Raw genomic sequence first — 14,042 nt, 5'->3', positions numbered from 1 at the left:
CTAGACGCGTGAAAAAATACGCCGACGAAATCTTAGATGTGTGGAAGGAAAACAAGGGAAGCGTTAGGTGCGGCGAAGAAGAAAGACCGTGCCCCAAGGCTCGAGTCGCGTAAACGTGTTTTTATCGGAGCCCGAGGGGCCGTAGGCAAAAAAAGATGCGAACAACTAGCCACCAGGAGAAAGGAGGGTCGGTCCCGTGGACGCGCGTGAAAGGGACGGACGAAACGGTCGGGCGACGCCGCGCGTCCTTGCAGAATAAAGCAGGCGCGGCTGTACGCGCGGGAGAAGAAAAAAAGGGGTGAGCCGAGCTCGCGACGTGGCGGTATCCTTTTTCATCGGCGCTCAATGGGCCGGGAGGAAACAGAAGTGTGAACAGTCAGCACCACGGAGAAGGACAGACGGAGACGCGGAACATCTGGGGAAAGGACGCTGGAGAGGCGCGAACCTTCAGGAGAGAACTGTGAATAGGAAAAGGTGGAAGAAGATAGGAGGAGGGTTGAAGGGAGCCGTTGTTTGAGTATCCAGTGATGATTTCCTTTGTATCTGGGTCACACGTGTTGATGAACTCTACGATATCAGAGATATGTATCTTCATACTTGTGTATGACTTTATGAATTTTAAGGGCGCACCTGGAGAATGTCCCTTGATACTAAGGGATGATATATTATTTTTTACAAACTTCTCTGAACCCTCCACTTTGTTACTTTTGAAAAGGAATTACAATTTACTAAGTATAATCGTTGCTACACTTTCTACGACCCCACCTGATTTTCTCATTTCACTCGCAGCTATACACACTAGGGTGGCTCTTATTTTCGACTTTTGAATTTTCTTCGGGGCACCCTCCAGAATAGTTCCAAGTAATTAAAAAAAAATCCGTGTAAAGTTTGAGCTCGATCGGATAACGGGTAAGGGTGCCCTGGGCCCTTGAACGTTTAAATTATTATCAGCTCGCGAAGTCGATTTTATATAATATCCTCCAAGTTATTGATTAAATAAGAAAATATGCCAAACAAAAGTTGTAGATCCGGACAAGGAGCATCTTTTATGTGGTATTACTTTTTACAGATTTTCTTATAATTATTTGGAACTATTCTGGAGGGTGCCCCGAAGAAAATTTTGAAAAAAATTTTACCAAGGGTAAATAAGAGCCACCCTAGTACACGCCGAGGAAAACAGCAAAGTAGCTGGAGCTCTGTGACAAGACCACGCACCAGCCAGCGTCTTCGTTATTTCTATACCTTGAATCCATTAATGAACGAGTGATCGCCTTGATCGGCGAAGCAAAAATGGGACGAGCTCGGTGCATGTAATCCGGGAAACGATTCGTGTCATCGAGGGAACCGCAGCCTGGAAACCCGATGGAGATCTGTCTCCAAAAAATGATTGCAGCTCTGACCACGGGCAACGTGTCAGCGACGAGTAACGAGTGAATGGGACTACGCAACGGTGACCCTTCGACGTGACCGCGTTATCGTCTGTGGTTAGGTTTTCCGTCCGCCCGCCCACCGGTCCGATCGAAAACGGACGACCGTGGAAAAAACCCGGAAAGAAACGGGCACGCGTCGGTCGCTATTCTAGATCGGGGGGTGCAAGAGCAGACAGGGGATATTCGTGGCTTCACAGCCTCCATGGCAATCAGATACACGGGCCGCCGCGCGCGCACCTGTGTCTATACGCGTATTTATGCGCGTGCACACGAACACGTGTTCCGAGGATGTTGTACATAACAATCTCGTGGCACGCGAAACCAGGCTCTGGCCCTCCGTACACAGTGTGAACACATCGACTGGTGACGTCGGTTTTTACGTTTTTACTGTATCACTAGTGCTGACGTGGCGTCAATTTCCAATACTTTAACGCTATTTTATTATACTTCAACCCCTTCTGGCAAGGGAAAAAAATGTGAGATGCGATGCTATATGAAATGTTTAGGTTGATAGTAGATATCAGTTAGAGGTAAACGTTAACCAATTCTAAGATAATGATTCGAAATGGAATCCCCCGAGCAGAAAGGGTTGATATTATAATATTTCCCGAACGTCACACAACTTTTATAATATAAATATTCAGTAGAAAGAAGAATAGTTCGGTTCTCGTATTTACGGTTACCTTTCGCGCACAGAGTCATATTGACGTGGCGTAAGTAATTGAGGGTTAATACATCGACTACCATGGGGCAGAGTTGGGCATTATTCGAATAAAAATTTGTTGTCGCTCTATAAAAATTTATTCGAATAATCTTCGATTAAAGTAATATTAAAATAATTTTTTATCGAATAAAAATTTTTTCGGATAATGCCCAACTCTGCCGTGGTGGTGCCCACCGCCTACAACTCGTAAGTTTTCATTAGAAAACTTACAACAAATAAACCCACGCATGATTACCAAGAATACCTATCCCAGAATATCGAACGCATCCGAGCAAATAATCGGAAGGAACCAGACCGAAGAAAAAAATTAATCGAGTACATCGAATCGATAACTTGCTCTCTATACCGCTCTGCCGCAGAAAGACGCGTGGGCGGACACTTGACGAGTGCACAACTGCACACATGGGATCCCTTCGTCAGCGGTGTCGGTAAAGAGCACCTTTCACGAGCACCCTGTACATCGGCACGAGCCACAGAGGCGGCATTTGCTCGCACAATGCTCACTCCACATACGTAAAAGTACGCGGCCGCGGCAAGGTCGCGTAGACTGTGCCAGAAGTGAGCTAGACACGTGGTTTATCGTGCACCTTAGTCAATGAACGCGAGGGTAGGGGGAATGCAACGGCCGAACGAGTGAATGAACCGAATCGTGGCTAAAGTATATGCACACCGTTCGACAATAACGATCGCCCCGACGCGGACGGAGGACAAAAGCGTAGCCCTCTCGGTTCCACTGCCCCCTTTATCGGCCCGGGGAATCTCGACGAATCGAACGATAGGCGGGAGGAGAGGGCAGACAACTCGATCGCGCTGAAATTGTGAGTCACGGCGGCGAAGGAAAGACCCGCGCGCCTCGGATCGAGTGCTCGCGGCAAATTAAACTGATTCAAGGGCGGACGCTTGGTTGGCGGTGGCCGGTGAATTGAAAGCTCGTTTTGGGATTCGTGTTTGCCGCCGTGGATCGCAGGATTCAAATCCCTCGGCGTCAAAACACGCCGACACCAGTGGATGCGATAACGAACGAATTAACGGGTTACAATTATGCAAAGGAGAAGAGGGTATCGCCTTTATCCGAACGAAATATAATTCGCAAGGTATGCTCCAAGAAAAGAAGAGAGAAGGTTCGAATTAGTCGAATCAGCCACTGAGAGCGAGAACAAACGAAATCACGCACCGGTCGCGATATTTAAACTGGCGGGATCGCGCGAACGCGGGCCCGGGCAAAGAAAACAAATTTGTTTCGAACACGGTTCGTCGAAACGTCCGAGCGTGTCCATAGGCGGCAGCTCTACAAGCTTTTAACAGCGACGAAAAAAGTAAAAAGAAAATAATAAAAAAAAAGGTAAAAAACTCGGGAATCAATCAAGCGAATGCAAGCAATCTTCCGCTCGTCTCTCTCGAACGAGAGGCAACGGGGGGGGGGGGGAGACGAGTGGCGAGAGAGAAAAAAATCAGCCGCCCCACTGTCCCTGTTTGTTTCACCGGTTGATTGATCGAGAGATCGCGGCGGCTCGATCCTCCGACGAGATCGTTCAGGAGGAGAGGCGCGTGGCGCGTTAAATACTTATGGTAAACGAGCCGCGTGACAGCCGCCAGGAGGTTCAGTTTCCGTTTTTTCCCTTCCATTCTTCTTCTTCTTCTTTTTTTTCATATCCAGATAACGCGTATGGTCCCTCGCGATCCGACGCGCCACGTCGGCCTCGCGCGTTCACCGATCGGCTGGATCGATCGAGATCACGTGGCGCTCGTCACGTGCCACGGTGGAACGTGATCGACCGAGTCCCTGCGGCAGGGGAACGCACCGCGACTTTTCATTTCGTTCTGTCGACGACGACGCTGACTTGGTCGCGATCACGTGGGTATCTCTCACGATGCTTATCCAGGCGCGGGCAGGGAACGGGACGATTGTACGGCTGATTCGTAACGACCGCGCTCGTTTCCTCGCGGTAAAAGGCATCGATCCACCGCTTGGCAGATCTGGATCGCTCGAGTGATTGTCTGATTAGGTTCGTCTGACGGTCACTTTCGAACAAGTTCATCGTTGCTGGACTCGGTGCTTCGATTGGAACTGTGAATTCATGGGAGCTTTGACTTTCTCCGTATGTTCTTTTCATACAGGGCGTTTTAGAATCATAGGTGAAGGCCTGATTGGTTAACAAGACTTGGTAAAAGGCAGGTCTGCGAATTAATCGTTTTTGGGATATTTAGATTCTTATTCTCCAATACACCGTTTCCTAAACTATGTTCCGCGGAACACTGGTGTTCCGTGAAAACTTAGCAAAATTAATACGAGCCTGGAAGAGGTTTAAAAGCTACAACAATAGGGTGGCTCTTATTTCCTCTTGGTAAAATTTTTTTCAAGATTTTTTCGGGCACACTCCAGAATATTTCCAAATAATTATAAAAAAATTGTATAAAGTTTGAGCTCGATCGGATAACGGGAAAGGGTGACCCTGGGCCCTTGAACGTTTAAATCATTATTTATTATATCCTCCAAGTTATTGATTAAATAAAAAAATATGTCAAACAAAAGTTGTAGATCCGGACAAGAAGCATCTTTTATATTGTATTACTTTTTCTCGTGCGACAAACGGTTTTCGAAAAAAGTCCGAAAAACTAAAAAAAAAAACTTTTTCCCCCTCAAATTTTAAAAGTTTAAATGCTTCTAGAACATTTTTTATTTATATTATATATATATATATATATACGCTAGTTTGTTTTACTATTTTTTTTGCGCTTTATTTTAAAAAGCTACCATCTGAGAATAAATATTTTTGTTCTCAACGCTTAGATTTACTCATTTATTTTATTTATTATTTAAACATACCTACCCTACAAAATAACGTTCCTACAAGGTGTTCCGTTAAAATATCAGGATTTATGAGGTGCTCCATCGTAGAAAAACTTTTGGAAACGCTGCTGCCAGCTATGTGCTCTGTACTTTCTGTGTACCTACCTACCTCATCTTCCTTGGTTTGGTTTCAGTAGTTTATAAAATGCGGCTGAACACGTCACCTAGAGTCGTTCAACCGTTCCTTTGTGCACACCGAAGTAGACGCGAACGCCCTCCCGCGCGATTACGGAACGCCTCACCTGTTGCGGGTTATTACTTCCCGCGGTGTTTACGTAACGACTGTTACGACAATCGATGACCGTTTTATCGAGGTCACTAATGGATGCTGGGATCGATTTATCTGGGGATTGACAAGACGTTAATGCGTGCAGGTAGTTTCGAATTCGCTTGAAGCCGCCTCTGTACTTTCTGTATGTCTTTCAAAACAATGATAACGCTGCGATGCGTTTAAAATAATCAACGCTTCTATTTTACAGTAAAATGCTGCGGTATCTTGAACTAATGGCACACCCAGGGGAGAGGGCACCCCCAAAGAAACGGCTTTGTAAAAAGAAAAGAAAACTAAGTAGATTTTATTCTTTAAATAAATTTTTATAATCACCTAATGAATCTTATTGAATTTGCATTAAAAATATTTTTACCCCTTCAACTCGGCTCCCCTTAAGATTAAATCCTGAGTGCGCCACCGTCGTCAACCCACTGTCAACAGTGTCAACCTCGATTCGATTTTGACGCGAACGATTAAAGCGTAATACATCACCTAGTGAAAAGATTCCGTTGCGCTCTGAAATGTTTAATACCTCAAATATAATTCTTCTTTCTTCAGAAATAAAGTAATTCTTAATTAATTATTCTATGGTATACAATTGCCGATCATTCCTACCAAGATATCACAAATCTTTCAGAATAATAAAACGTCGACACCTTGGAGTTACATACTCCATTAGTCAGCAAGGTAGCCAGAAACGCGATCGGCCGATCACTTTTACGGTTGAAGATCCAAGTGTTAAGGTTCGCGACGGCCCGGTCCTTTTGTGACGATTGATATTATCTCGTCGCAGCATGCCCCAACAGTCAATTAAGAATCCCGTTCAATCGACCGTCAGTCTCGCGCAATTGTTTCTCCGCGTCCCATTGGTAGGTACACCGATTAATCCGGTTTACGATCGATCGATCCGGATCGAGATAGTAGGAGCGGCACGTGCCACGGTAAATATGGTAAATGACTCAATTGCTGCTGCAGGTCGCCAATCCCGCCACCGTTTTTTTTTCTTTCTCTCTTTGCACGACAGGCTACAAATTGTTTTCCCTATATAGGGTGCAGTGCTAACAATAGGGAAGCGGTAGGTCACTTTGTAAGGACATAAATGAACGTTGCAGAATAATTTCACTATAATTAAAAATCGATACCAAACGTCTCTATAAAACAATTCGAAAATTTGGTAATTTAAATAATACATATTTGGTAATAGAAATAAGCTGACTGATTTTTCTTCAGTCAAGTACGTACTAAATAGAAGGATTTTCATGGTGAATACCTAATTATCCTTTAACCTTTAAAAGTATATGGAAATACTTAAATATCCACGTCTTACGCATAGAAAATCTAGATTGAAGGAACTCGGACGACAGTTGGAGTCTTATTTTGACTTCTAGAAAAGTATTCTTCACTTTACAAATGCTTTTTCAAGCATTATTTGTTGAACTTTTGCCGGTGAAAATGCCCTGAATTCACAATTTTCTCAAGTTATAATTTATTTCTTTAAAACGGTGTAGTGAAAACAATTCACAGAGCACGTCAGGACGATTAAAAAGAACAATCTCAATAATTTTCATCAACTTGGTACCATTTTGAAGATAGGTCCGATACATCCTTAATCGTTAAATGCGGAAATGGCGCGGACTTCGAAGAACTGATTGAAAAATCCGTTATCCGAGCCACACCTCTGCGAATTAATCCGAACAGAGGCCTCAGCATTATCGCCGAGTACTTAAACGACACCCGTTGCACTCGTCCACCCGTCGCATTCCCGAACTGGACAGGACGTGGATTCTATAAGGTTACGCCCTTTTTGCGAGCATTTGCTCGGCTTGTTGGCACGCGAACACGCTTCTTGCCGGAGGAGCTTAGACGAGCTACCCGTGTAGCAAGGTGACAGATTAAACGGCTCGTCCCTTCCACGCGATGAAGACGTTCGTCCACGCTCGATTATCAGACCCGACGGTGAAACGCACTCGTCTAGGACTGCCTTCGAATCGAAGAAGCAGCTGTGCATCCACAACCATGGACACATTTCGTAATCTTCTTTCTTATTTCAGTGAAATGGTTTAGGTAGTACAAGCCCCACCGTGTTGGATGAACTTTTGACGCCTCCACTTCAACCAATCCCCAGTACCGTTTGCAATGATTAATTACAGGAAAAAAAATATATTTCTATAGTTGAAGACATTCTAAATACAACGTAATAAGTCCCATTAAAGTATCCGTGGTAGTTTCCCTTCTATTAATTCCTAAATATCACCTATTATTATGATCCGCAAACCGGAACGTCTCCTTAAAAGTAAATAAAATTCGCGTTGCTGTGGAGGTACTGAGACATGGTCGGGTACATTTACCTTGCTCTCCTTCCGTGGTAGGCCGCGTAGTTTTCAATCCACCCTCGTAGACACAGAGGTGCAAGGGTACAAAGAGCCACCCCACGGTATCCAGAGGACCGCTGCTAATAATTCCGCAAAACGCGCCGTCGGGGTCCGCGCTCACGTACGGCGGCTGCGATATACGGGCGCAACGTGAAACTGATACAGCGCGTTCTCGTGACAAATTGCACGTAATTACGGCCGTTTATGTAAACAGACCGTAAATCGCTTAAAATCGCCGTGCATTAAGGCGCAACGAAACTTGGCAAAGGGGAGCGCGCAGAATGGCAGAACAGAGAGGGAGAGAGAAAAAGGATCATGAACACGGTGGCCAGTAAACCGTGGGCGCTTCTTCCCCTTTAATTGATGCGTGGCTGCAGCAGGACCAACGGAGAGAGGCGAGGCTGGGGCGAGAGAAAGAGAGCCCGGCTTGAAATTGAAACGCTGAACGAGCCAGCTATAATTCACGGTCCCGGGTATAATAATGTTTGCCTCGTTCCTGCTTCGCCTCTGTATACGCGTGCTCCCCCGTGCACGGGCGCCCGTTACACCGGGAGCCCCGCGAGCGCAGCACGAGCGCGCGCCGTTTACACACGTACACGCCGCGAAAAAGCTGGCCAAGCTTCGTTATCCATTCATAAATCCCATTAAATCCATTCAGACCCTCCGCCGACCTTCCCCTTTCTTCCTGTCCCCCCTCGCCTACGTTTAACACGCCCCCCTGTCGTCCAAGGCGTGCTTAACACCTCGTGGTCCACGGCAGGACATAATTAAGTCATTACGCGTTCGTTCCGCGGGGCTGCGCCTCGCGCTCCCTGGCCATCCTCAACGAAATCGCTAGATTTTTATTCGGTACCCTTCTTCTTCCCTTTACCGCAGCATCGCGGTACATAATGTATGTATGTATGTACATTAGGTGGTGTTTATGAGGGACCACTCTGGTTTTGAAGGGAAGATGAGTTTTTGCAGGGCCCACTGACTTTGCGCGACGTGCTGGCTGGTGATTATGCTTTAAGGTTAGCTGGGGGTGGTACGGACATGATTGGGGTGATCGCTGGGTTGCAAGGTGAGGTATATAGGATTCTTAGGGTATTTTGTTTGGGCCCGCTGTGTCAGGGATTTAGACCAGGGCTTGAAAACTGCTATAATATCGATTTCGGTTCTCCAAACGGTTATGAAGAACCTTTATTCTGAATAACTGTTACGAAGAAAAGAAATTTCCAACTCTTAAACATTTACGCGGGCGCTGCACGAGCTTGGGTCAATACACACATCGCTATTTTTCACGAGCAGAAACACGGACATTTAGAGCATTATATATTTAATTACAAATTACTAATAGTTAAACATCTTGAAATATCTTTCTTAACTAGTTTTTGAATTGGTTGATTTATTATTAAAGAATTAATAAATTACCCTGCAAATTTTGATCGCAACCAAATTTTCTACACCTTCTTTATGACGAGTTACCTCTTAAATCAGCAGAAATTGGGACATTCACCTTATAATAGTTTTAAACAGTTATTTTCGGAACCGTTTCAAGCTCTGATTTAGACGCACCTTGCGTGAATTATGCGGCTGGGTTTAGGAGGAAGCTTGGGCTACCTGTCGCCTTTATGCCCTGTTACTTGTAATCATTCTCGATCTGCGTGGGTATTAAGCGACGGTTTACTCGAAATACGATCGATGACCTACGCGAGGTGTATTCATGAAAAACTCGGCTGCGCCCAGCCAAGGGTGGAGATTAATGAAATTCCAGGAGCGACGACATCGATCGTAAATCGGCCGCGAAAGGAGGTATTGCTTTTGTTCTGAGAAAACGGCGACCAGTTTCCCGGTGGAAAATGAAAGAAACCATGGACGAGCGGCAAGCAGGCGCCCGACAACTTAATTACAGCGCTCGCGACAGGTGCGCGTCGAACGGCATAAATATTTCATGAGCGAAATACCTATTACGATTGTTTGATTACATTTGCATACGCTCGATCGATTAATAAACCGCCTGCTCGGCAGCTTCCCTTTCACTTTGCTCCATTAATGGCCCGTTCATCGCTCCACGATAACGAAAGTGTCCCCCCAGTTGCATCGCTACGTTATTTCCATCCTTAATCGGCTTTTCGTCTGGTCCAGATAAAATTTAAAACGATCGTAACATAATTGTATTCCTGATCAATCTCGTATACCAGAAGTATCTAAACCCTACGGATTAATTTGGTTACCAGTTTCAAAGTCGACCCCTCGGACAAAGGCTCCTTTTCCCAAAATTCTGCAAGCTCCATTCATCTTTTAAACAATAATCTCACCCCCTGCTATCGCGATAGGTACTTCGGCGACATCCTGTATGGAACTCTCAAGGACACGGGACGAGGACGTGAGAAGCGGGAGCCGATTTGGCGCGCACACGGAAGCCGCGGCACATTTACTAGAATATAGGGGCGAAAACCGTCGAACTGCAGGTGTGCCCTGGCGTTGACGTATTCGCAAAGCTCGTCGGTACACAAAAGTCGACCCATTTTCCGTCTTCCATCCGCTCGAGCGCTCTGTCCTGCTCGGCCCCCGCTGATGCACCTTCCCACCCTGCCCAACCCTCTGCTCGCCCTCTAACCGCTCTTTCGTCTCTCACCCTCTCTCTCTCTCTCTCTCTTTGCCCTCTTTTTTTTGTTGGTTCATTCGCCTACCCACCGCTACGAGCCGTCACACTTGTTGCACGACAGAAAGGGAGAGGATGTCGAGAGAAACGGAGAAAGGGGGGAGGGGAGGCGGAAATGCGGCTGGTGTGTAAGGCAGCGTACATAAACGACCGCCAAGGCCGCGATTGATATCGGGAATGACGAAATACGAGCACCGGCATCGATTATGCGAGCTTTACTATAGCTGGGCGCAACGACCCGACGCGGACGAAACTTTCATGGAGAAATTAGGTGGAAAGGATGTTCACCTTCTCCGTGGTCACTTTGGAGGACGTGGTAAGAAGGTCGGTCGATAAGTCAGTGAAAAATATTTTTGGCCAAATGGAAAAAGATATGGCCGGGAAGCATTTCAGCACGGATGACGAAGCAAAGGAAGCAACCTTAAGGGGTTATTCTACCCAAAAATTCTAATTTTTTTTTTGTTTGATTTTCAAATATTTTAAGGTTTCGAAAATATGTCATGGTACTTTCGTTTCAGATGACTAGGACGGCCGCAATTCGTGCGCCCGATGGGGCTGGTTTTTGATGATATGACCTGCGCTTCGGCGTGTAACTTGTACAAATTTCAATATAATGCATTCGAAAAATTTGTGTTGATAGTTCAAACACTACTAAATATGTGTGCAAAACCCCTGCCCTGTAGGTGCGATAGGTTTTACAGAATTAATTTTCAAATATCACCTTCGAAAACGAGTGTCTAGACTAGAATACCCCCTTAAGGTGAGGAGGCTTTTCTATCCTGAGACAAAAATCTCAGCAACAACTGAATCTATAATTAATGGAAATAGTCACGAGTGATGAGAGTCTAATTGAAACTAATGACAAAATAATTAAAAAATAATACCATAATACCATAATTCTACAGTTCTCTTAAGAAAGAGGAGAACTTTAATACCTATATCACTATCGCACTAGCCAGCCCCGGGTGTATCGCAAAATGGACCCTAAATCCACCGTACAGTCACCTACCAAGTATATAGGTATGTTATCACAAACCTCATGACACAGTACTCGACCCCGTTGCAACACCCAAACCCATCTCCCTCGCATCTTCGTCGACAACCACCACTCTACTCTCCAGCAGATCCAAGCACCGTATCCACCCCCGTCGTAAACTGTACGTGCCATCGCGAGGATCCTCCCGCTGTCGCTCACGGTGGCCCGTTCGCCTCCGCGACAGGACTCCATAAAACGGGACCAGGGGACGGCGCGGCGGCGGTAAAGCAAAACGAGCGGCTGGCTCCGTTTATACGTGAAATGCACACTCACCCGGCGAAACGTCCCATCCTCTTCGGCCCGTGCCCGTTCAACGGCCAAATCGAGCAGCACGAGACGCAGCGGCACGTGCTCCAGCGGTATTACGAGCCGTCCCAGGAATGCGGTCTGCAAACATACAGGTTAAGGGACTCGTGAGTCGGCGAGCTCGTAAATCACTCAACGATCGCGTAATCGCTCGCTTCTCCCCCCTCGGTGTACTCGCTAAACACCGAGTTTCGGTGGGATGCGTGCGCGCGCCTCTTACCGGCGCTCGCTACGCAAGAAACCATTCGAGTAAGAGAGCCCCCCCCGCCCCTGCTCGGCGAGTTGAGGAAGGTAATGGGTTCGCGTCACCGTGACTCATTTATCAGCGACCCACGGCGATACGCTGCAAAAAGATATGCTTTTCTGGGGGAGAGCGCGAAGGGACCTTGGCCATTGCGTAACGCTTGCGTCCGACGACGGTTGAATTGCGCGAGGAATGCGGGGGTTTCCACGAAGGCTCCGGGTAAGTATATTAGGTTTCCGAGGAATATGCTCTGGCGTTAGTAGGTTTATCTTGCGTACCGATTAATAGTAACGCTCCTTTGAATGATAATGTACAGATAGAATGAAGAGCACTCGGTACTAGGGGGGACATTCCATGCGAACTCGGACATATGAAAAAAGTTAGCACTTAACTTCAAATCGCTGTAAAATCGACATTTTTCAAAATTTCGAAAAATATCACTAAAGACTACAACATATTGAAATTTCAGCAATCTAGGAAAACTTACCCGAAATCTGTCCGAGTTCGCATGGAATGTCCCAGGTACAAGCGAGGATTGAAAGCTGGCAGAACGTCCGCCTAAATCGCTAATTACATACTGAGCTTCCCACAAAAAACCGATACCTATAAAGGTCAAATACTTTGCATTTTCCGAGAATCACAGGAAGCCGATCAAAACAGTATCGCGTCCCAGAATCTTTATCCAAACTCAGCCATCCCTCGCACTTGGACGAACGTCGACGATCTTCTCCTTGAGCTCGAAATTCCTACCCGCCCGAGTAATGCGCAACCTCTAGCGAGGGGATGCACCGCGAGCTCCTTCATCCGGACGGATCCGAGATGTTTACAAATGCGAGGGAAAAGGATAAGCCAGACGGGTCTTCGAGGGCACGGCGGGGAGGGCGAAGGGGTTGCGGTAGACAAAGAAAGAGATGGAAAGAGACGGAAAGGGAGGTCCCGGAGCTAGGGCATCCGCTGGAACGGCGCGAGCGGAGGCTGAGAGGTTGAGGAGGAAGAGGCGGCTGGAGGATGGGGCGAGCGGAGGGCGGGGGCTGGAGGCGCAGTTAGACGCGGAACGGAACTGGAACGGAGCAGAAATGTTATCATAAGCGTAGTGAACTTGACCCACTCCACGGAGTGGGCTCCTACAACCACCACGATGATATGAAGTTACGGGCCGCTCGTGCGAACCCGTAACACGATAACAGCTGTTGCATACCTCTCGATTCGCGGGACAGCAAAAGTTTCGACGATCGCGTGCCTCGTGCACACACACACACACACATACGTACAACCGACTGCTTTTACTCTCCCTCTCATCCTACTTCCCTCTCTCGCACACTCGTTTACCCGGGCTCTTTTTTCTCCCTTTCCTCTCTCTTACCGTCGCGTTTTCTCTGCCTTTTTTCCCCTCCCCTCCCGCCCGACGAACACATGCACGCGACAGTTTACGAGTTTGCACGCCCAGCATCCGCGCGTATTCCATCCACGTCTGTCACACGAGGAATTGCACACGTGCCTCGGAACATCTTGGACGGATCAGGTGGAACAGGGGAGGGAAAGAAGCCGCTCTTTGGGAAAAAAGTTGGATAGCGGGTCCTTGGTGAGGGATCCTGACGCGAGTGTCGAAGAAAGTGTGATTGAGATCGCTTATTTCAACCCTTGCGCTGATCCTGGTGATCCTCTGCGTTAAGTGGACGTTGTATTAAATTCCTCCACCAATGAATATAATTTATCCATTGACACAAAGCGATCCACTTCCACCTACAAAATCTCTATCAAGGTGCTCGCACTCCCGCGAAACCGTGTGACTATAAAGTTCAATCTCCCAGCCCGAAATCGAAAGCAAAAGCTACAGCGGCTCCCCGCGAGACACGGCGGGGCTCCTTGACGCAGTCCAGACGAACGTACCCGGCTGTGTCTCAAGAAGGGAAACAGCAGAAGAAAGATCCGACATCTCGTGGCGGGTAAAAAGGTAAAAAGTGAGACTGTTGATCCCCGGCGTCCCTGGGGGTCCGGGCAGAGGATTCAACTGTAACGCCGCGGGTCGGTCAATGGGGAGTGGGGACGGGGCTCGCGAGGAAAAAGTGACGCGGAGGTAGAGCCGATATCTCAGTAAGACATCGATCTCTCATTAGTAACGGAAGAACGGTTCCCCGTGCTCCTTTTACTCTCTATCGCG

General features: G+C 47.1%; 1 protein-coding gene across 4 annotated transcripts in view; it reads right to left on the bottom strand.

Annotated features, from left to right (window-relative positions):
* Positions 1-14,042, bottom strand: part of Tara (SERTA domain-containing protein 2 taranis) — a 250,490-nt gene that overhangs the window by 158,648 nt on the left and 77,800 nt on the right. For 2 of the 4 annotated variants that reach the window (XM_076811140.1, XM_076811139.1), the window contains exon 2: positions 11,605-11,718. The exons of the other annotated variants lie outside the window; for them this stretch is intronic. In XM_076811140.1, the coding sequence (XP_076667255.1) occupies positions 11,605-11,621 (17 nt within the window). In that variant the 5' untranslated portion in view covers positions 11,622-11,718. The remainder of the gene's footprint in view (positions 1-11,604; positions 11,719-14,042) is intronic. 4 annotated transcript variants of the gene reach the window in all.

The sequence above is a fragment of the Andrena cerasifolii genome, chromosome 4, assembly GCF_050908995.1.
Source record: "Andrena cerasifolii isolate SP2316 chromosome 4, iyAndCera1_principal, whole genome shotgun sequence".
NCBI lineage: Eukaryota > Metazoa > Arthropoda > Insecta > Hymenoptera > Andrenidae > Andrena > Andrena cerasifolii.
The sequence above is the reverse complement of the archived record's forward strand: the minus strand, read 5'-3'. Positions and strand labels throughout refer to the sequence as shown.